Raw genomic sequence first — 23791 nt, 5'->3', positions numbered from 1 at the left:
ACTAAACTTTAATATAAATATGATTTACACCACAGAATATTTAATGTCTTCAATATTCGATTGGTGAATTTGTGATCTTAATCTAAATTTTAACAAATGTTTTTCAAATTTGAATTAATTTACAAATGTTCAAAGTGTGAGATAATGTTAAATACTGTTCATTTCAACAGCCGAATCCGAGGGAGAAAAAATTCCAGTTCACCAAAAAATATTTCAAGTGATAAAGGTGCGTAGTTAGCCCGATACTTCCATATTCTATCAGATGAAAAGAATGTTTCTGATTATTCCAGGCAGTGATTTCCCTACACTCCCTAAAATTTCAAACAACCCCCTTTCCTAATTTTCAGGTGTGACAACATACTTTAATACTTAACATAAGTAAAAATGTATTCGGATATTCAGAAAGTGGCTCATATGCCGGTGAAGATGATCATTCATATACAAAACACATATTTATAAGTTACAAATTGTTTTATCACTAATAACAAAATATCCACCCCCCCTGGGAAACATACTGATTCCAGACTACAATAAACTGCTGTCACCACGGATTATAGAAATGAAAAAGACTAATATCTAATATCTTCAGATTTGAACTGCAGTTAACATAAACTACGGTCTCTGGAAAAAGCACGGTTGTAGAGCCTGCGCTCTTTCGTTGCACTGTTTGATTGTAACCGTAATCAACCGTTCTGAAGCACTAATGTAAAAGTTGTCGCTCGTTTCGGACGATCCTTCAGCGTCAATGACGTATTTCGCATTCTCAGTCAAAGAATCAAAAGCTTTCCTATTTGATCCTGGATCTGATTTGAATGAGTCTACGATCGGAAAAATTCTCACCTGGAAAGAAAATGGTAATCTTTCATTCAATATTTATTGATGGAATTGAATGATAAGATTAAAATAAAATCAATTTACTCTTACATTTAAAACAAATATTTTGTAATCAAAACATGGATAATCGGCACCTAACAACCCAAATTTGACATGATTTTTAGAATCTATAAAGATTCAAAAAATATATTGCCGAACAGTAATGGTTGTTCATTACAAAATAGGCGCTCCCGTAGTATGAAAAACCAAGATGGCGGACACCGGAACGCAGTATGTAGGTTAGGGTTAGGCTATAATTTTGAATACAATACAACGGGAGTCACTTGGCTAGTCGCGCAACTCGAAATGGAAGTAAAATGAGGAAAATTGGAATAAAATTATAGCCTAACCCTAACCTACATACCGCGTTCCGGTGTCCGCCATCTTGGTTCGCATACTACGGGAGTGCCGATTTTTAAATGAACAACAAATACCGCTCGTTTCATAACATATCTTTTTCGGATCTTTTGTACAAAGCCTCCGTCAAAAGAGGACCAAATTTTAAAATCATTTCTAATGTTAGCTCTAACCCCAACTGGGAAAGGTGGCGGGTGTATTTTTTCAAATCTCACACTTTTGCACTAGTGTTGGCTTTGTGCAAAAATATACCTTTGTTCTTTGTTAGTTGCTTAAACCTTAAAGAATTAGAAATTAGTACGAATTTGTGCGTTGCCTAAACAACCAATGCATAGATTTTTTTCGTCGAAATTCTCGTTTTTAGGAACAAATAATATTCCAAGTCAAAATCCCCGATTTTAGGACCACTTGCAGATAGATGCACTTGAAAGTCTACATCTCATTTAGCTGCGAGTATCGATAGAAGTATTTTACATACGTGAATATTTCTGTCCTGTAAGTCGCGGCTCACAGATCTAGCAAGAGGTAGGTCACTTGGTGTTCTGGTCGTGAGAAGAAATATCATCGGAACACGGAAGTTATGAAATCCAAAGATATTATCTGCAACAAACTTCATCGCCAAACCAGCATTTGAAGGATCTGTTTAAATTAATACATCACAAAAAGTAAACTTGAACGTCTACTGCAGCGTGGTCCAAGCCTACGGCCCGCCGAGTAATATAATCCAGCCCGCGACGCATCACTGAATTATAGTAACAAAGCAGCTGTTTTGACGATTATGTTCTTTACATAACAGAATTTATTGTGAGACATGTGTAGACTAGATTATATTATAACCTAACAAATATATAATCCACAATTACTCGTATAATGAACCTATAATTTGATTATAATTAGACAACTAAACGCAGAGAAGTTGATGCAAAGTGCAAAGGGTACAATGGCGCCAAAATATTCAAATGTAGTTTTTTAAGATGCAATTTAATGAGGAACGAAATCTATATTCTATTCGATAGATGTATCACTGCTTGATTTTTATTATAAAAAGTATCATTCGTTCTGTTTTAAACTTTCTAAAAATATGTGCGGCCCGCCAATGACATGCAACCCTTAATTTTAACCCGCGAGTGACAAAAGGTTGTCTACTGTAATTACGGGGCACGAAATGTCTCCCGAAGTATGTGTACAGGTTGGGATTAGGCCATAATTTTATTCCGATTTTACTTGTTTTAGTCTTATTACAAGTTCGGGACTGTTTGTGTTAGCCAAATGAATATACTCCCTTTCATAGGTTTCAGTCCGTTCACACAAATTGATGTGAAAGAGGCGAACAAAATTAGTTACCTTCATATTGGTACACATACTTCAGGAGTGCCGACACGGAAAATATTACTACATATTAAATATATTAATCATTAATCACGCGAACTGAGCTAGGTGAAACACTAACATTAAATTCTCATAGTAAAACGGGCCACAAACTAGTCGCAATTAGCTCTCGGGCCACGAGTTTGAGACCCCTGATTTACATCTTTTATTCAATCTCTATTTACCTGTTGGTTTCCCGAGCGGAATATCCTTTAAAGTATTTCTCAAATCGTTATCGACTGCAAACTCAAAGTCATCAATCGTCATGAACTTAATCGAGTTTGTTAAGTCGACATCATTTGAATAAGGAACAAACGTTATATTTAAGTTAAATCCGTATTCAACAACGATGAAACTGAAATAAAAAATTGTATTGTCTTTTAAAGATTTAACCAAAAATGAGGACATCATGGAAACATGAAAGATAACAAAAAACGAAATGTAACAGACAAAATGTATTCATGGAGATGCCACCCTGTCCAATCATACTTTGCATTAGAATGGATTTGTACCAACAGTTCTTTATTCTTAGAAACTATTTGTTCCAAGCTGTCTTCTAAGTTCACTTTCACTTGCGCCATGAATGCGCGCAGCAGTCAATGAAGTTCTAAATATCATTTCTAGCAAATCACCATTCAAATTGACCAATCTAAGTGCTTGGTATGGAAACCTATACCCCTGAAATAAAATAAAAATAAGGACACGTGTACTGTATGTGAGTTTTATTTGTATAGCCTATTTCATGTCTGTTGCCATACTATAACGCAGCAGTCCTAAACTGTTGTTATAATTGTTAGTAGGGGTGCATGTCGCATATCTGTGTCTCAGGCCAGTAAGATCTTGAACATGTATCCCATCTCTCTTACACTTTTTAAGCATTATGCAGATATTGTTACATTTTGAAGCATATAAACATACATGCATTCTTAGAAATAAGGACAATTTTTTTTTTCTAGGACAAAGACCCTCAAAATAAGGACAAATCTTAGAAGCAAGGATTTTATGACAGCCTCGTATATACATAATGTCTTGCATCCTTGCTATACTGTTATCAAGATCCTTTTATGCATTTTTTGGTCGGCCACCGAAGAATAATAAAAAAAACAGGGTATGCTGACCCTATGCTCAACAAATGGTGATCCAGAAGTACCAAGATGGCGCACAACCTGAACATAGTCTGTGTACCAAGTTAGGGTCCAGGTTGTGCGTCATCTTGCCACACATACTTCCGCAGTGCCAAACAAACATGTTCGGGATATTCGCCGCAGAAAATTTTGCCACAGAAAATTTTGCCACAGAAAAATACGAGTCTTTTTTAATATAGGTAGTTCAAAATTATGGTAACTGTTTTAATTACAAATACTTGTTTTACAGAAAAATGCTCTTGCGGCGAAATTTTCTGCAATAACCTCCGAAAAATACTGTTAATGTGGATCTTTTGTTGAATACAAAGTAAACACTCAAATAAATTCCAACATTATTTCAAGAAAACTGGCTAAGAAATGAATGCTTCCTTAAATTTCACAAATTTTCTAATACCGTTAATGTTGATAAGGTGTGTGCAACCTTCAACACAGGAGGGCCAGATACAAATAACTGGGTGAAACGCGGGCCACAACTCCATTTAACACAGCCTTTCTAGTAGTTGCATGCACATAAAGTGTTGTTATTGATCCGATGACATGGGTTCTTCACTTCGTACCGGCGAAATGTTGGGGCATTGTGACATCATAATCATAGATCATGAACTGAACTCAGGAATTACTCGTACATACCAGATCAAAGAATCGTTTCGCGGGCCACACTATTTATCCTTGTGGGCCGTATATGGCCCGCGGGCCGCAGGTTGGACACCTTGGTGTAGATTATAATAGTGAACATTCAAGTAAATTCAACTTACTCAGTGAAATTAACCAAGAAATCCATCCTTATATTCCATAAATTTTTCTCATCGGACGAAGTTTCAGTTTTATCCATAAGTACAACAACATCGAGTGCAGTGTTTTGTAAACATGCTAAATAAACAAAGTATATGCATATGTATTCTATTCGTGCTTAATAACCTCTTTACTACGGTACACAGTCATTAAGATACCAGGCCAGGGATGGGCAGGGTTTGTGAACCAAGGGCCAAAAATTTTGCCCACCCAGTCTGACGGACCGCTTAAGTGTGACGTGAAAAGTTAGCCCAGTGAATATACCCCCTGCCCATAGGCAGTGTTCCCTCTAAAAAAATCTACACTGAGCAAATATTTGTTTTACTGAGTATGAATGAATTAACGCTGTGCAGAGTCTACAAACTATGTGAAATACATTACAACAGTATAATATATTATCCGAACAAAGTACACGTTTAAATGGAAAATATGGAACATTCTAGCTAGGCGTTAGAAAAGATAACGAGCCATGCTTTGAAAACTAATTTTGCAAGCGCGCGAGATTTGAATTTTACCGCGTAAATGGTCTGTTGGTAATGTGCAATGGCGCAGTTGCGCACCATAGAGGAAACCTTGCTCATAGGCATTCAGTCCCTTCACACAACTTTATGTGAAGGACACAAACAATATTAGTTCCTTCCAAATTGGTACACACGCTTCTAAAGCGCCAAATAATTTTTATCGTCGTATAGCAAAATTTAAATTCAATAACCTGTTTAATAATACCTTATAAACAACTTGAGCGCCAACATAAGTAACTTCTAATAAGTAAACCGAAACATCCGATCGATAAACAAGTGCAAAAAAGAGCATGACGTAATTACTTCTAGTTGGCATGGCCCAACTATTTTTGCGTGATTATGAAGTCGTAGTGACGTACTCTTTGAATGACGGACTCAGGTGGTAGAATACCATAGAGGTACTTCCGTCCTTTAGTAATCATGCGCCAGTTTCACAGCACACAAATGGATGCTCCCGAAGTACCCATTCCAAGATGGCGCACAACCTGAACATAGTATGTGTACCAGATTAGGGTTCAGGTTGTGCGTCATCTTGATACAAATATTTCCTGAGCGACACACAAATGAGTAACACTATTATATACAAATGTGAACATACCCACACAACATAATTGATTAACAGTCCAAAGGCCTTCATCGTTACATGTGCTTGTATCTATTAGTTGGCGTGCCTGATAGTTATCGTTACAACTTATTTCGCACTGTGTAGTAACTTTCCATCCTTCTCGTCCGTCCCTGTCGCTTTCTACTCGATTTGCAAGAGGATTACACGTTATTGTTCCTACGTCCGAGCGTGGTCGTTCATTCGGACGAGGAAAGTTCGAACAGAGAATATCTGAAAAAACATATCATTTGATTAAAAAAAAGCAAGAGATAAAAATTCCCCCGACAATTTTTTTATTGCAGTCTATGTTCAAACTACACATCCACACCCAAGTATTTACGCCCGAATTATCTTTCGTGTCTTTTATTTTAATTCTCTTCTTTTTTTGTGTTGTTTGCTGTTTGGGGTAAGTGCATCAGCACATCTTAAATCTTTTTCAGATTTTGTTCACTTTTCTCATTTTTTTTTTATATTTGTTTGTTTTAGCATGTATTACCTCATTGTTTTGCTGTAGCGGAAAATCGAAATTAACACTTACTTACTATCGGACAGCAAAATTACTAGGTCCTTTAAACAACATAAATGAAATAAAGATCGCAAAATTGAGTATGTATTTTATTGGGCGCTCCCGAAGTATTCGTACCACAATGGCGCACAACCTTGATCCTAACCTGGTACACATTCTATGTTCAGGTTGTGCGCCATCTTGGACGCGTACTTCGGGAGTACCTATTTTTGGCGGCACGCCCTGATTTTCACAAGATAATTTGACAGTATTTTATGCAGCAATTATGAAACTTTGATTTATGACATGAAAATCACGTTACATGCTTAAGAATACCTCGACAATACTGATTAAGATTCGGTTCCCAGTCTGGTTTGCCAACAATCTGTTTTTCACAAGTGACAGTTTTCGTTCCAATAAATTCTTTATTGACTCCAGCGCAGCGAAGAGAACAAGAATCTCCAACAGTTCTGCCGTTGGGACAGGTAGCTATGATACCCGGAAGATTGATGGTGTCGCATTCGTCAGCTTTGAGAAAAAATCAAACTGATATTAGTTTAAATTTGAGTTGGGTTGCGCAAGACTAACTTCCTATCTTTTTTCTATGCCTTTATGCTAGTGGATCCGTATGCGTATACTGCAAGGATACTGTAGCTGGAATAAATATGACTATTCTATTCAATTGAAGAGTCCAGCTGCATACTAACACAAATGTATTTCTGTAACGTTTCGTCCGACCAGAGTCAGACTTCCTCGGACAAGCAGTTTACAACAATGGCAAGAAATAAATTTGGTAAATGAATTTGAAATATCAAATGATATCAAGGATATCAATGATATTAGTTTGTTGTGAAACTAGACTGTGGAATTAGACCAGGGGGTAGCGGAGTTTTTAGACTGGCGGGCCATGTGAGTGTGACGTAAAAAGTTACATTGTATGAACAATAGTTATAGTGTTACAAACACAATAGTAGAAAACAATAAGCCTTGTGCTCAAACTGAATTTAATTGCAATCTCATTTCTTGAGCTATTTATAACTAAAGCATCAAAATTTGGATTTAGTTTGGTTGTGGAAGGATCAGGCGGGCCAGATTGAATTACCCGTAGTTTGCCAATGTCAAGATTAGACTTAATGAATTTTGTGTTGCGTATATCAGGCTCTAACTTTTTTTTGTTTACATTGATTGCAATTAGATGTTGCATTAAATAAAATACATTCGAAATATAACATGTCAAATCTTTTGCTCCAAGGATTTATTCTGGTATTTGCCGCGCACTAACAGTGCCTTTTGGCGCTAATATCAAATACCAGCATTTAATAGAAAAAGATAAGAGGGTGCTCCCGAAGTATGCGAACCAAGATGGCGGACATCGGAACGTAACATGGGTAACAGGTTAGGGTTAGGCGATAATTTTTTTTCAATTTTCCCTATTTTAGCCCTATTATCAGTTCGAAGACTAGCCAAGAGCCTCCCGTAGTATTTATATCTAAAATTATGGCCTAACCCTAACCTAGTACACATATTACATTCCGATGTCCGCATACTTCGGGAGCCCCGATAAGAGTATTCATGTAGTATGTGAACCAAGATGCCGACACCAGAACGTAGTATGTGTACCAAGTTAGGGTTAGGCCAAACTTTTAGGTACAAATACTTGGCTTGACCCGAACTCGTAATAGAACTAAAATAAGGAAAATTGAAATAAAATTATGCCCTACGCCTAATCTGGTACACTACATACTACGTTCCTGTGTCCGCCATCTTGGTTCATCTACTACGGGAGTGCAAAAATAAGGTTCGTCACACTTCCAACTTACGTTCGCACACCGCTGAAATAGTGCCGCCACTCCATTCCCCATTTTCCTGACAAACAATATTGCTGGATCCGACTAATTTGAAACCATCAAAACATGAAATATCGCAGTCGTTGCCGCAATTGTTATTATTTTCACTGCATTCGATGAATCCATTTTCCGGTGCGCTGTAAAATTGATTATATTGAATGTGGTTCATCGTGCTAAGCGTTAGGAATATGCTCGCCACCGCACCTCTGATTACTCTGCATGAGTTCGCAGGTTTGAATCCCATGCGGGGAGGGTTATGTGCGAGAGGACTGCTGGCCGGCGTAGGGTGGTTCACGTAACCGCTGTTCGGTTACGGCGTCCTCCACCATCAAGTCCATGTTTCCAAAAACATTAATCCCATACCCGACATGGAATGGTAACCAGACGAGAGGCGTGGTTCGCCATATGGTTATGCCGTTTTATCGGCTTTCCTCTCCCCGGGAATAAATATGTAAATCCTATCCTAACACTCTGATGGATCAGGATTATCCCAATTTCGCAAATTATTACGAAGCTGATTATTATTCGTTATCTTAGTAGTTTCCCCAAAAGAAATGAAATCGCGAGTATTTTTTGTTTTGTTTTGTGAAACTAAACATGAAATAGCAAGTATGAAAACTAGAAGTCTAGTATCCGACGTATAATACCACATCTCTTTGTGTATAATACGCGGGCTCTGAGGAGCCAAATTTCAAGTTCAAAAAAGGGGGTGCGTATTATGCATTGGCATGGATATATATCGAGTGTTTTAACTTATAAGTGTTTCAATGTAGCCGGTTTGTGTCTTATGCGATGAGATTAGAAATACTGGAAGTGCTAAAATGCAGGTACGTGCTATATATGGGTGCGTATTACACAATGAGGCAATTGTATCATGAATAAATACTCAATTGCATGGTCCTTCAGTACCTTGGTTTAAGATGTGCTAAATGCAAATGCGTGGTATCTATGGGTGCGTATCATGAATTGCGGCAATTGTATCATGGGAAAATACAGCAATTGTATGTGGCGCTCCAGAAGTATGTGCAGGTTGGCATTAGGCCATAATTTCATTACAATTTTCCTTGTTTCAGTTCTTTCACGGGTTCGGGGACTAGTCAAGTGACTCCCGTAGTATTTGTGCATGGAATTATAGACTAACCCTATCCAGGTACACATACTATGTCCCGGATTACGCCATCTTGATGCACATACTTCTAGAGTATCTTGGTTAAAATGTGCTAAAATGCGCGTGCGTGTTATCTATTGGTTCGTATTATACAATGCAGCAATTGTATGGTCCTTCAGTACCTTGGTCTTGGGTTGCATGTGATTAGCTCGCAAGTTCCTGGAACTCCGGTCCATCCATCTTTGGTGCAAGTGATATTTCTATTTCCTTCTAATCTGTTACATTCTTCACAACTGAATGAACATTCTTCTCCAACTACTTTTTCCGAACATCCAAGATAGTTTGGAAGACATTTCTTGACTAAATGTAAATAGATTATGTTTATTAAAATTGCCTATTTTGCAACTGATACCATATTATGTTAAGAGCATTTTGAAATTAACTAAAAATCACTAAATACATTGAATTGGCGAAATTTCACGTTGATGCCGCAAAATGTTTAGAAAAAGTGAATTTGTCTTGACGTTGAAAGTCTTTGAGCACATCGTTTTGTGCAATAAACACGCCAGGTAACGTTATTATATTGCATTATCTAATTTTTGCTTTGCGCCAAGTTAAAGTTTGCTCGCTTGAATGATAGCCATGACATCCTTATTTACGTTATTTCAAATAGGGAATCGGTTGTACCTTTATGTACAATCTAATTGGTACCAATATAAAACCAATAGTTCAGGAGATAAAATCCCGAATTGGACCATCCAAACTATCAAATTAATTGTCTTCTTTTACATACTTTGACATCTTGGTGTTCGATTATCCCAACTAGCTTTTTTGTTGGACCTAATTGGTGGCCCACAGATCAACTGGTCTGCTCCAATGAGATCGTAGTCAGGGTGACAAGAGAAGCTGCAAAAAATTTATTATTAAGCATAATTAGCAGTTCAAACCATAGCGTTTCCTTGTGTTCGAGATTTTATTTAGGGGTTTAGTGTAGTTTCGTACCTTAGGTACTTCTATTGGGCGTAGCATAACGATTTTGGCATATATCAATTCTAACCCCCACCTGACTGCTTCATCTTCAAAATTACGTCACTGCGACGTCACAGTGGCGTAATATTGCCTTCAAACTATACGTACTGTCATCAAAGACGTACAAACGATTACCCGAAATCGAGCGATCCCAATGAGAGAGATCGCTGTCGTTAGTGAGTTCTTTATCGTCGGCGCGGATGCAATTCGGGCGATCATAGGTATACTTTGGCAAGCACTATGACGTGATTGTGACGTCGTAGTGACATATTTTTGAATGGCGTAGTCAGGTGGGGGTTGAGATTGACATGTGCAAAAATCGTTACACTACGACCAGGTACGAAACTACACTAGACCTTCATTTGGTACGTTTACGGAATGCCTATGAACGAAAATAATCTTGAAAAGTCAGCTTCCCATCAAATCAAATAACACTTACATGAATTGTACAAAATGTATCATCATTTAATCAAAATTTCTCATTTTCAACTTTCTTACTATAATATGTTGGGCAAGGTTTTTGGACCAGAGGCCAAAAATTTCGCCCACCTAGACAGACGGGCCATGTAAGTATAACGTAAAAAGTTACATACACAACGGGCCAGATTTGGCCCGCGGGACGTAGTTTGCCCATGTCTCAACACTGTTCGACCAAAATATTGCCAACATATGTCACAATGTGATACCTTACTGTTCCTTCGCTGTGGTCAAAAACCATTCAATTAAAGATTGATTCACTTGTACAAATCTAAATACTTTAAAACTCACCTACAGACACTTTCATAATTATACCGGTCCGTACAACTAGGTTTAGCAGGAAGAAGGTTTGGATCGAGAGGCCTCGGAGGAAAGCAAGTAACAAGCTCACAAGTTGGTTCCTTGTGATCCCATATCGACAAATGTGCTGGAATTCATAATTAGGTAATATAGATTAGTAATTGGACACGTGAGTGGACCTATGGATCATTTTTTATATCTTTAGTAATCTTGTTGGTCTTCTTCTTTGTATCCTTTTGAAAAAATAGCGTTTTTCCTCGATTACTGGACCAATTGCTTTGAAATTTTCAGTGAGTAAACATTATATTTTCGCTAGGAGGCTATTACTTTCATTTTTTTGTGTGCTATGACGCCATCAAAATTTGCCACTTTGTGGCGCCACGTGTCCATATATTTGAGCGTAGCTCTCTTGTTTCCATTAATAATCCCGAAGTATGAATACCAACATGGAGGTAACTAATTTTGTTCGTCTATTTTACATAAATTTAGAGAGAAATAAAGAGGGACTGAAACCTACGGGCAGGGGGACATTCAATTGATAAATACAGACAGTCCCCGAGCTCGTAACAGACCTAAAAAAAAGGAAAAAAGTACCGGTATACCGTATATAAGTATTTAAAATTAATTTATTCATTTTATAAAACTCTTACTATTATACGCATAAATACTATTCGTATACCAGTTCATCAATGTTGCAAGTTTTTTTTGCCAAATCATAATCACCAAACCAGCAGAATTAGGGCCAGAAAACTGGTTCTCGACCAGTGGGCCATGGCCCACTGCTGAGCCACAGCAACCCTTCCAGGTGGACCACAAACCTATTTACTTCTGTTTCGTTTTGATTGTAGTGGCAACAAGAGAGCTATGCTCAAATATGCTCACGTGCACCACATAGTGGCAATTTTTGATGGCGTCATAGCACACAAAAAACGATAAATAAAAGTGAAAGCCTTCTAGCGAAAAATATAATCTTAACTCACTAAAAATTTCAAAGCAATTGGTCCAGTAATCACGGAGAAAAGTGATTTTTTCAAAACGATACAAAGAAGAAGATCATCAAGAACAAGATTACCAAAAATATGAAAACGATAGTTATGTACACTAACGTGTCCAATAGATGATAACACTGTTTTTGTTACTAAGGGGTAATTTTCATCCCAATCTAATTATTATCATTCTATTTAGGTGGAAGCGTCTATTTTTGCGGACACGAAAGACAAAAGATTGAGAACCACTGAGTTAGAAGCACTGGTGGGCTTCAAATGTTTGTCAGCCGGTTCTTTCACGAAAGTCATATTTTTAAGCCGGTTCTATTACAAACAGAACATTGGCAGCAACCAGTAATGCTAACCGGTTCGCTGATCTCATAAAATTTCGTCAGACGGTTCTATAGAACCGGTGCGAACCGGCTGAATCCCACTACTGGTTAGAAAATTTATTCAAAGGGGATATCAGAACGCTATTTGTGTTCGTGCTGGCTATTTGCTATATCCTACCCAGATTAGGCTAAAAACTGCCACCATGTTTCCCCAAAAATGAGAATCGGTCTCATTTCAATTTTCTTTCGAAAAATAACACTAGGGCTCATTTTTGGGAGATGACTTATATTTTCATTTATCAGAAAATAAATTACAAAGTAGAGAATCACGAGATTTTCAAATATACAAAATATGAAAACCGATATCCTTTTACTTATGAAAAAGAGGTTTTTATTCAAAATACCTGCAAGACATATAGTATCAATCGTTTAAAACGTGTAAGAAAGATTTCTTGCTATCCAGTAAGTCACAAAAAACGAGTCATTGAATAGGTCTTACTTTAAAGGAAGGACTTATATTAAAATCATTTGTTTTAAATTCATGCTAAGTCTTATTTTCGGGCAAACAGGGTAATAATTCTCTAAAACGCCATCTGTTTTGTCACAGACGATAACTCTAATTTGGCTGCAGAAATGCGTTTGTGTTGTGATATACGATTCCACCTAATATTTGTATTTTCCAATCTAATATTTCTTATTTCAATAGAACTTAAATTTTTTAAATTGTAATTCTTACAGCATCTTAGAAGTTTTCGCCCAACAAGCACTCTTCCTTGTTCGCATTTGAATTCGCATTGACTTCCAATATTCCGTCCATCTGTGCAATCGAAGCTTCCGGACACCGGTGCAATGAGCCGTCTGCAGGGTTTGACTGTCATTTTAAAAAAAATGTTGTAAAATACAAGAAGAGGATCAGAAAAGTGAATCTGCTATCAAATCTGTTTGAAGTCTAAGAGAAAAATTTAAATTCAAGTCATTAGAGCAAGGGTTCAACTACATTGCCAGTAATTTATTTCTAAATGTGCCAAAAATACACATTGTACATACAGAATAAAGATAAAAAAAATTCATTTCAGTGTGGAAGAGGACGCGATAAACCAGTAATGGTTATCGAGCAGCGTCTCCTATGAGGAAGTCCAACATTAAATTATACCGAGGAAAAAAATCGAAAAATAAATACTAGGAAAATCCGGAAAAATACATTCAATACCAAAATACCTATAAATTTTAATACTGGATTTGTAACAATTTTAACGAAAAAATATATTGAGAATAGGTACTTCCGAAGTATGTGTACCAGGCTAGGTTAGGCCATGATTTCATTCCAATTTTCCTTATTTTAGTTGTATTACGAGTTCGGGGACGGTCTGTGTTAGCCAAGTGAATATATCCCCTACCCATAGGTTTCAGTCCCTTTACACAACTTAATGTAAAATAGACGAACAAAATTAGTTACGTCCATATTGGTACACACACTTCTGGAGCACCGAGAAATATTTTATTAAATTATTTTAACTTGCCTACACATGCCGGTGGCCCATTAGACCACGCTGCAACCGTCGCTTCAACTTCACAAACTGTTGAAGTGCTACCTTCAAGCTTGAATCCTGAAATGAAATAATGAGAAAAAAAATTAAATTTTTGATTATCCTGTTTGTTTATTTAGTTTTTGGATTTACATAATGATAAGAAACAGTATATTGAAATGTACATATCGAAAACCAGACGCTAAAGAAAAGAAAATGCCTTAGTTCCAAATCAGTGGTTATCAAACAGTGAGGATCTCCCCACAAGGAGTGCGTAGACACTTTTTTTGGATGAAGCTAATATAAGATAAAAAAAAATTGTTACATTAGATCTTGTCTGTCTTATTTTAGATATTTACAATTCCTCCACGTATTTTCAAAATGTTTTCTTAATAAAACATACTTTCGCATTACTAATACTATCTGTTATTTTAAGCTTATTGTTAGCTAGTTATTTTTGAGGTGGGACGCAAAACTTGACAAATTCTAAAAAAGGTGAGTCTTAAAAGGTTGGAGAACCAGAGTTCTTAAAAAAAATAGTGTCGTCTCAGAAAAATATTTTCAATGGTTGAAAATTTGTGAATTTAATGTTGAAACGACATGACTGTCCGGATCGAATGACAGCATCGATGCCTCAAAATGGTTCAAAATGATCATTGTCTTACCATTATGATGCTGCAGATAGTAAACGGCAAAGGCTCGACTGATCTTCCGTTCCGACGCTATTCATGTCGGCGAACGCATAATAATTAATAGCTGAAGGGACAACCATACTTTGTAAAATTGATTTGAAATAAAATTCGTGGGATATTTGACAGTAATAGAAAGTTTGTAACTTTAGATCAGTGACTAGGCGTGCAACTGTGCATCTGTCGCGATAATATTGAGTTTTCCATTCATTGTGAAGTCGTCGATAATGACTGGTAAATGTTATTCATTGTTTTTCTACTTCATATTAAGAAATAACAAACGAGAATATCGGTCGGATACCGAAGACTTATCGATCGAAACTGCGGTTTCGATTCATGACTCTATAGTGACACCGCGTGTCCCATCACTAATTAATTAATACCTCGCTAATTATACGACATAATTCATCCAAAATTAATAGGCTCCTGATATGATGAATGCATATGCAAAATTTGGAGCAGATTCAACTACGCCTTCCTGAGATATCGCGTGCATCTAACAGACAAACAGACAAATACCTATCAACATACTTACCGATCTAAAGATCGATAAGTAACAAGTGAACAGGTACCTGGCTTGCATTTGTAGTAGCATGAGGTTCCAGAAATCAGCGGAGGACTTGGACAAAATACATATCCATTTCTTGGTGCTTCAGGTTTTTCACATTCTGGTTTGTCTAAAATTATTGATAAAAAGTGTTATATTTCTTACAATAGTTGCTAGACTGGAGTCGTTTATCCAAAAATAACATCACTTCGACGTCACAAAGCTTGCTAAAGTATGCTTATGAACAACCCGGAATGGCATCTCCGCTGACGATAAAAAAACTCACTAACGACAGCAATCTCTCTCGTATCGGGATCATTTTGATGAGAAAACAAGTGATTGTCAGCGCGTCTTGGATGACAGTTTGTATTGTTTAAAGAGCTTTATTACATCACTGTGACGTAGTAGCGTAATTTTTCAGGTGGCGATTAGGATCAACAAACTCAAAAAAGGTTATGTTACACCCGCTAGAAATACTTTAGGTACGAAACTCCACCAGACGCTACATTTTTTGTTAAAATGATTGGTGCTCCCGAAGTATGTGTACCAAGATGGCGCACAACCTGAACATAGTATGTATACCAGGTTAGAGTTGAGATTGTGCGTCATTTTGGTTCGAATACTTCTGGAGCGTCAAATGATCAATGATTGTAATAAGTACATCAATGCAACAAGAATCAGCAATGACTACAATAGCATCCACATTAAATAGACATGTTCAGACGCAGTGATTTGTATACCCCCCCCCCCCCCCCCCCCCCCCCTAAAATTTCAACCCTCCCTATTTTGATGTGTGAAACCACACTGTAATTTCTAACTAAAGTATAATTGTATTCAAATATACAGAATATGGCAAATTTATCGGTGGAGATCGTTAGTCAAATACATAACACATTTTTATAAGTTACAAATAAGATACGCGATAAAACGCTCATAGTAAAATATTTACCAGCCCCTAAATTTCGAACCCACCCCCTAAAATGAAAAACTGTGGAACATACACATACTGTTCAGACCTGACATTTGCACTCGATAAATTCTACAAAAACTATCTATACATACTTTGCATGCAATCAATGCTGGGACCATTACAGTTATCGAAACCACAACAGCATCTGCATACGGAGTGAGGTAATTCAGTATCACATTGGAATGGATAGGTTCCTGATATGTTCTGTAATAAGATAAAATATTGATTGCCAACTGATCTCAGGCCATACGAATTTCTGTGCTCCGGAGGTATTCGTACCAAGATGGCGCACAACCTGAACATAGTATGTGTACCAGGGTCGGATTGTTCAGGTTGTGCGTCATCTTAGTACAAATACTTCCGGAGCGCCCAAATTTCAATTGCGACGTAACTGTCCATGGATGTTTCCCGACCCTTGACCCCAAAGAAATTCGTCCTATATTTTGCTATTAAAAGTTTTGAACGTTTATTTTGCGAGTGTTTTGGAGAGTTGACACTCACGAACTGATTTGCATGCTTCAAATCATTATTGGACACGTAGTGGACATAACGATCGTTTTGTTGTTATGTTGTTCTTGTTTATTTACACGTTTTGAAGAAATCGCTTTTCTCTTTGATTACTGGACTAATTGCTTTAAAATTTTCAGTGCCTAAGGATGGATTTTTTCTCCAGAAAGCTATTACTTTTATTTTTTGCTATGACGTCATCAAAATTATGTGGCGCTACTTGTCCATATATTTGAGCATAGCTGTCTTGTTTATTAAAATATATAACCACCAGTAGAGAATTAGTGGATTTTCAAATATACATAATATGAAAACTGATAACCATTTACTTATAAGTAACACGTTTTTATTCAAAATAACTGCAAAACATAGTTTATTAATCATCTAATTTTAAAATGTGTGGTAGAGCTTTCTTGCTATCGACTAGGACAGAATAAATTTAAAATTTGTGTAATTGAATAAGTCTAATTTTCGGGGTAGGTCTTATTTTTTGGGAAACACGGTAGCTCTATTTGAAAAGTCGCCATTCGTATTTATGTTATTATTTATTCATACCTGTTTTTGGTTGTTATCACAACCAACAGTCTGTTTGCAACGTTTAGTGACTTCATAATAGATGCCTCCTCCGATTGCTCTTATAGTGTTTTGGCAAAAATTCTAAGAATAAACAACAACATATCATCATGATAAAATTTCAATACAAATCTAAGTTTCTCCACTTGAATATAATATTAGGCGATTTCCCTCTTCATTCTGACGATGAAGCGCATAATAATAGTTATTAAATTCCCTCGTATTTTTCAAAGTTACGAAACAAGTTTCGATATATATATCAAAAACAAGGTATCAGCATATGACCATGATAAAATTTCAATACAAATCTAAGTTTCTCCACTTGAATATAATATTAGGCGATTTCCCTCTTCATTCTGACGATGAAGCGCATAATAATAAATTATAATCTTAAATTCCCTCGTATTTTTCAAAGTTACCTAACAAGTTTCGATATATATATACCCAAAACAAAGTATCAGCATATGACCATGGTAAAATTTCAATACAAAGTTTCAGGTCTCGTGTAGTTTCGTACCTAAAGTACTTCTAGTTGGCGTAGCTTAACGATTTTTGCACATGTCAATCCTAACCGCCCCCTGACTTTGCCATCCTAAAATTACGCAATTGGACGTCACAATCACATCATATAGTTAAACGCATGTTAAATAACAGCGATAGGATAGTTATGTTTACTCTTGCTACAGCATCATTGCATTTTATGCGTACCGGACCCACCGGCACAAAAGCATAGAAGCAGGATAAGTAATTAGTTTCGCAGAAACCAAGTTATTAGCCCGAGAAAAAATAGTTTGATGCGGTTTTTTTTTTCGTCAAATACGAGTGACGTATTTTTTAAAGTTCAGCACGAAATGCTAATTTGCAAAGTGCTTTGTATTTCTCATACTAAGAAATATTGAAAAAAACGTTATCGAGATTATATATACCTCATTCACTAAGCATAATTCCAAACGTCCTTTGGCTATGCATTCTGCTTGGCTTCTCGCATTTAAACAATGCCAACATTTCCTTCGCGCTGAAGTAAAATTAAAAATATATTTATATCATATTATTGGCTTGGAACGAAATTGAGAGATAATAGGTATTTTGTGGCAATTTTAACAAGAAACCTCTTTTTAGTTACAGAATACTCTTTCTGCATATTACTTTGGGAAAATTCAATTATTGAAAATTATAAATTGAATTTCCAAATAATAATTTTTTTTATACTAATAGAATGAGGGGTACTCCCGTAGTATGTGTACCAGATTAGGGTTAGGCCATAATTTTGTTCCGATTTTTGCTATTTAAGTTCTGAAGACTATTTAAGACTGAAACAAATTACCTTACCTTGTGAGGGATGTGGAGTAATCACAACCAACCATAGAATAACGATTAATTTTAACATACTCAAACAATCTGAACGATCAATCTATTATAGGCGATATCAATTGTTATTAATTTATGTATATTGATTGTATCGTATCAATATTGAATATAGGGTTCCGAGATTCTTGGAATAATTTCGCTACTAATTAACTCTGATTGTGCTGATTACTCTGCTTTGTTATAAGGCAGCTTCTCATCTATACAAAATAAACTTTAACAAGGGTTGACAAATACTTTCCTAAGTGGACCACTCACAGATAAAAGACTTGGTGACTGGACCGGAAGTTCAAAACTCAATATGAAATTATAAATAAGAAACAGTTTATTTAAAAATTTAACTAGCATTGGTAACAATCGCCTGCCTGCTCATTTCACTAATATAAGGTATTTGTCAAAGGAGAAATTTATATTCCACTAAAACTATAGACGTAATTTCAGCAGGAACCATTGCGACGAATCCGGCCCGCGGGCCGTAATTTGCACCCCCTTGACTAGAATGATATCTCTTTCACAGTTGGATATTGGTTTTTGCATGCGCCTTCCCCATAAAAAACCGCTACCGAAGTATGTGCACCAAGATGGCGCACAACCTGAACCCTAACCTCGTACAATTACCATGTTCAGGTTGTGCGCCATCTTGGTGCACATACTTCTGAAGGTTCAAAAAATGTAATATATAATCTGAATTTGAGATACTTTCTGTGGTTCAACCAGTCTATTTTCTATTGCGCGAGACTCAAGACTTGTCCATGAGACAAATTTCTCTGTCTCACCCCATAACAATTCAGGCCTGTCCCATCCCATGTGATTCCCATTGGAATACAATTCAATAAAAGTTGTAAAATTTAGGTTTAGCGTCTACTAAATGTACGACTACATGTACGAAGTGACTTGCAAAGCAACTAAATTTACTGACTTTGTTAACTTTATATTCATAACTATTATACACGTGTCCATCAGCCCCTTCACAAAGTACACTATTATTACTGAATATATTCTGCTTTTTATAACTAACAAGAGAGATCTGCTCAAATATAGGGTAACGAAATCCCTAACGAAATGTTTTACCATCATTTCCTCTAAAATCTTACAGTGTTTCGTGTCCCACGTGCCCCATGGGAAATCCAAAGTGTGCTGTCCCATCCCATTCCCATAGACAAGCCTGAACACATATATATATATCAAAGTACTTCTAAGATCCAAATTAGCTTTCATGGTACCATCAATCTTAGCTTATTCTCAACTGACCTTCGCCATTTCAACGATTAAGCGCATTAGGAGATCTCAAAAAGTTATAATGAAAGGAAACGAGATGAAACGTACAAAACCATGTTTCAAAACCGGCAAAACGAGTTTTAATTAGAATTAAGTATAATTAATGGTTTAATTATCCCCAATAGCCTTGAGCGCTATAACTTAGGAACGAGTCGCTAAGTGCATCGCGAAAATTAACAGAATTGTGTTAAACATAACAAATACATGATTAAATATTTTACATATAGCCGTTATTATAAATGATTTATTGTTTTTTAATTTAAACGCTGTGTATATCAATCAATCAATTCATTTTACCTTTTTATGTCTTTTACTTTTTGTTACGTAGAGTCTGCCTCTATTGTTACGTAACAAATGAGTTAGTGTCGTAAGCGTTTCTTAGGAGATGCGCACCAGTGCGCCGCGAAAATTAACAGAATTGTGTTAAATATAAACCTAATATGATCAAACATTTTACATACTGAATTTATCATAAATGTTTTATTGTTCCTAATTTAAATGCTGTATATATCAATCAATGAATTCATTTTACCTTTCTGTAAGTTTAAAGTTTCTTTCTTTCTAAAGTTTATTATCCACTGATCCTATTTTGGTTAACATGAGTGTTTTTTTTTAGAATTTAAAAGGAAAATCTTGCACAGATAAAAAAAGAAAAGTTGACTTTACGCCTTAAACCTACATGTTTACAAATTTCAAAAGGCAGAAAGTACAAATTAAAGATTACAAAATTGAGTTTTATTTGAAAGCAGCATTTTTTTCGTGTAAGTGTGCCGTGATTTTATTTTCCCAATAATTTAGCGCCGTACGAACGAAATGTTTGGGAACCGATGACTTCACAAAAATCAAAAACTTACTACGAGCTCTGAGACTGTCAGTGTTAGCCAAGTGAATATACCCTCTGCCCATAAGTCTCAGTCCCTTTACACAACTTGATGTAAAGTAGGCAAACAAAATTTGCTACCTTCATATTGGTACTCATACTTCTGGAGCGCCGAAAAAATATAGAAACATAACACACAATATATATCAAATGTTCATTCATCGGACGACTTGTGTGAGGTATATAATTGTGAAACGAAATTTTGGAATGCCAATTAAAATGAGAAACATTAATTACACCAATTATGACTCAAATGTAGTGTCCACCTATCAGGACGCTGAGTATAACAGTAATTATACAGCCAACTATAGATTATATAGATCGACAATAAATTATTAAATCCGAATATCAATTTAGAATCTTTGCACTATTTTTTCAATTTTTTTTCTTCAGGTTGTCAAGTCTGGAATCCAGTCCAATGCCTTCATACCCAGACTATGTCGACGATGTTTTATCGATCATTCTCTTCTCAATAGAGATTATTATTTTATATACCACGCAATGAGGCCGACTTCCTATCATCACATCCGTTATATGTGGGATACTCTCGAAGTATGTGAACCGGACACCGGAACGTAAGACATTTGCGTCGTTAGTACTTTTTAATTCCAATGTGTTTACTGAAGTTATTGCAGGTTGTAAGACATTTTGGTTGTTAGTACTTTTTAATTTCAATGTGTTTACTAGAGTCATCGCAGGTTGTAAGACATTTTGGTCGTTAGTACTTTTTAATTCCAATGTGTTTACTAGAGTCATTGCAGGTTGTAAGACATTTTGGTCGTTAGTATTTTTTAATTCCAATGTGTTTACTGAAGTCAATGCAGGCTGTAAGACATATTGGTCGTTAGTACTTTTTAATTCCAATGTGTTCTCTGGAGTTATAACAGGCTGTAAGACATTTTGGTTGTTAGTATTTTTTAATTCCAATGTGTTCACTGAAGTTATAACAGGCTGTAAGACATTTCGGTCGTTAGAACTTTTTAATTCCAATGTGTTCACTGAAGATATAACAGGCTGTAAGACATTTCGGTCGTTAGTATTTTTTAATTCCAATGTGTTCACTGAAGATATAACAGGCTGTAAGACATTTCGGTCGTTAGTATTTTTTAATTCCAATGTGTTTACTAGAGTCAATGCAGGCTGTAAGACATTTTGGTTGTTAGTACTTTTTAATTCCAATGTGTTTACTAAAGTTACTGCAGGGTGTAAGACATTTTGGTCGTTAGTATTTTTTAATTCCAATGTGTTCACTGAAGATATAACAGGCTGTAAGACATTTCGGCCGTTAGTATTTTTTAATTCCAATGTGTTCACTGAAGATATAACAGGCTGTAAGACATTTCGGCCGTTAGTATTTTTTAATTCCAATGTGTTCACTGAAGATATAACAGGCTGTAAGACATTTCGGCCGTTAGTATTTTTTAATTCCAATGTGTTCACTGAAGATATAACAGGCTGTAAGACATTTCGGTCGTTAGTATTTTTTAATTCCAATGTGTTTACTAAAGTTACTGCAGGGTGTAAGACATTTCGGTCGTTAGTATTTTTTAATTCCAATGTGTTCACTGAAGATATAACAGGTTGTAAGACATTTCGGTCGTTAGTATTTTTTAATTCCAATGTGTTTACTAAAGTTACTGCAGGGTGTAAGACATTTCGGTCGTTAGTATTTTTTAATTCCAATGTGTTCACTGAAGATATAACAGGTTGTAAGACATTTCGGTCGTTAGTACTTTTTAATTCCAATGTGTTCACTGAAGATATAACAGGCTGTAAGACATTTTGGTTGTTAGTACTTTTTAATTCCAATGTGTTCACTGAAGATATAACAGGCTGTAAGACATTTCGGCCGTTAGTATTTTTTAATTCCAATGTGTTCACTGAAGATATAACAGGTTGTAAGACATTTCGGTCGTTAGTATTTTTTAATTCCAATGTGTTTACTAAAGTTACTGCAGGGTGTAAGACATTTCGGTCGTTAGTATTTTTTAATTCCAATGTGTTCACTGAAGATATAACAGGCTGTAAGACATTTTGGTTGTTAGTACTTTTTAATTCCAATGTGTTCACTGAAGATATAACAGGCTGTAAGACATTTCGGCCGTTAGTATTTTTTAATTCCAATGTGTTCACTGAAGATATAACAGGTTGTAAGACATTTCGGTCGTTAGTATTTTTTAATTCCAATGTGTTTACTAAAGTTACTGCAGGGTGTAAGACATTTCGGTCGTTAGTATTTTTTAATTCCAATGTGTTTACTAAAGTTACTGCAGGCTGTAAGACATTTCGGTTGTTAGTATTTTTTAATTCCAATGTGTTCACTGAAGATATAACAGGTTGTAAGACATTTCGGTCGTTAGTACTTTTTAATTCCAATATGTTTACTAGAGTCAATGCAGGTTGTAAGACATTTTGGTCGTTAGTACTTTTTAATTCCAATGTGTTTACTAGAGTCAATGCAGGTTGTGAGACATTTCGGTCGTTAGTACTTTTTAATTCCAATGTGTTTACTAGAGTTAATGCAGGTTGTAAGACATTTCGGTCGTTAGTACTTTTTAATTCCAATGTGTTTACTAGAGTCAATGCAGGTTGTAAGACATTTTGGTCGTTAGTACTTTTTAATTCCAATGTGTTTACTAGAGTCAATGCAGGTTGTAAGACATTTTGGTTGTTAGTACTTTTTAATTCCAATGTGTTTACTAGAGTCATTGTGGGTTGTAAGACATTTTGGTCGTTAGTACTTTTTAATTCCAATGTGTTTACTAGAGTCATTGCAGGTTGTAAGACATTTTGGTTGTTAGTATTTTTTAATTCCAATGTGTTTACTAGAGTCAATGCAGGTTGTAAGACATTTTGGTTGTTAGTATTTTTTAATTCCAATGTGTTTACTAAAGTCATTGTAGGTTGTAAGACATTTTGGTCGTTAGTACTTTTTAATTCCAATGTGTTTACTAGAGTCAATGCAGGTTGTAAGACATTTTGGTTGTTAGTACTTTTTAATTCCAATGTGTTTACTAGAGTCATTGCAGGTTGTAAGACATTTTGGTTGTTAGTATTTTTTAATTCCAATGTGTTTACTAAAGTCAATGCAGGTTGTAAGACATTTCGGTCGTTAGTACTTTTTAATTCCAATGTGTTTACTAGAGTCATTGCAGGTTGTAAGACATTTTGGTTGTTAGTATTTTTTAATTCCAATGTGTTTACTAAAGTCA

General features: G+C 35.9%; 1 protein-coding gene across 1 annotated transcript; it reads right to left on the bottom strand.

The window, feature by feature from the left end:
- Positions 1–368: 368 nt before the first annotated feature.
- LOC120331678 (P-selectin-like) lies at positions 369–18509 on the bottom strand. Its single transcript, XM_039398801.2, has 17 exons — positions 18386–18509; positions 17983–18071; positions 17039–17140; positions 16069–16180; positions 15032–15136; positions 13765–13851; positions 12981–13115; positions 10918–11053; positions 9914–10026; positions 9303–9480; positions 7986–8149; positions 6502–6693; positions 5655–5891; positions 4499–4613; positions 2784–2953; positions 1709–1869; positions 369–840 (listed from the first exon to the last, which is right to left on the bottom strand). Exons 1-17 carry the CDS (start codon positions 18441–18443, stop codon positions 613–615), a joined length of 2382 nt encoding a protein of 793 aa, XP_039254735.2. The 5' UTR covers positions 18444–18509; the 3' UTR covers positions 369–612.
- Positions 18510–23791: the final 5282 nt, after the last annotated feature.

This window comes from Styela clava, chromosome 6 (assembly GCF_964204865.1).
Source record: "Styela clava chromosome 6, kaStyClav1.hap1.2, whole genome shotgun sequence".
Lineage (NCBI taxonomy): Eukaryota > Metazoa > Chordata > Ascidiacea > Stolidobranchia > Styelidae > Styela > Styela clava.
This window is presented reverse-complemented; position numbering and strand designations above follow the sequence as displayed.

Excerpts from the sequence above, each read along its gene's own strand:
- LOC120331678 (XM_039398801.2), bottom strand. The coding sequence starts at position 18,443 with ATGTTAAAATTAATCGTTATTCTATGGTTGGTTGTGATTACTCCACAT. Across the intron at positions 13,852-15,031 it reads CTACTACAAATGCAAGCCAG|GATTCAAGCTTGAAGGTAGC; the intron begins GTACCTGTTCAC and ends ATTTCATTTCAG. Across the intron at positions 5,892-6,501 it reads TCTTAATCAGTATTGTCGAG|ATATTCTCTGTTCGAACTTT; the intron begins GTATTCTTAAGC and ends ATGTTTTTTCAG.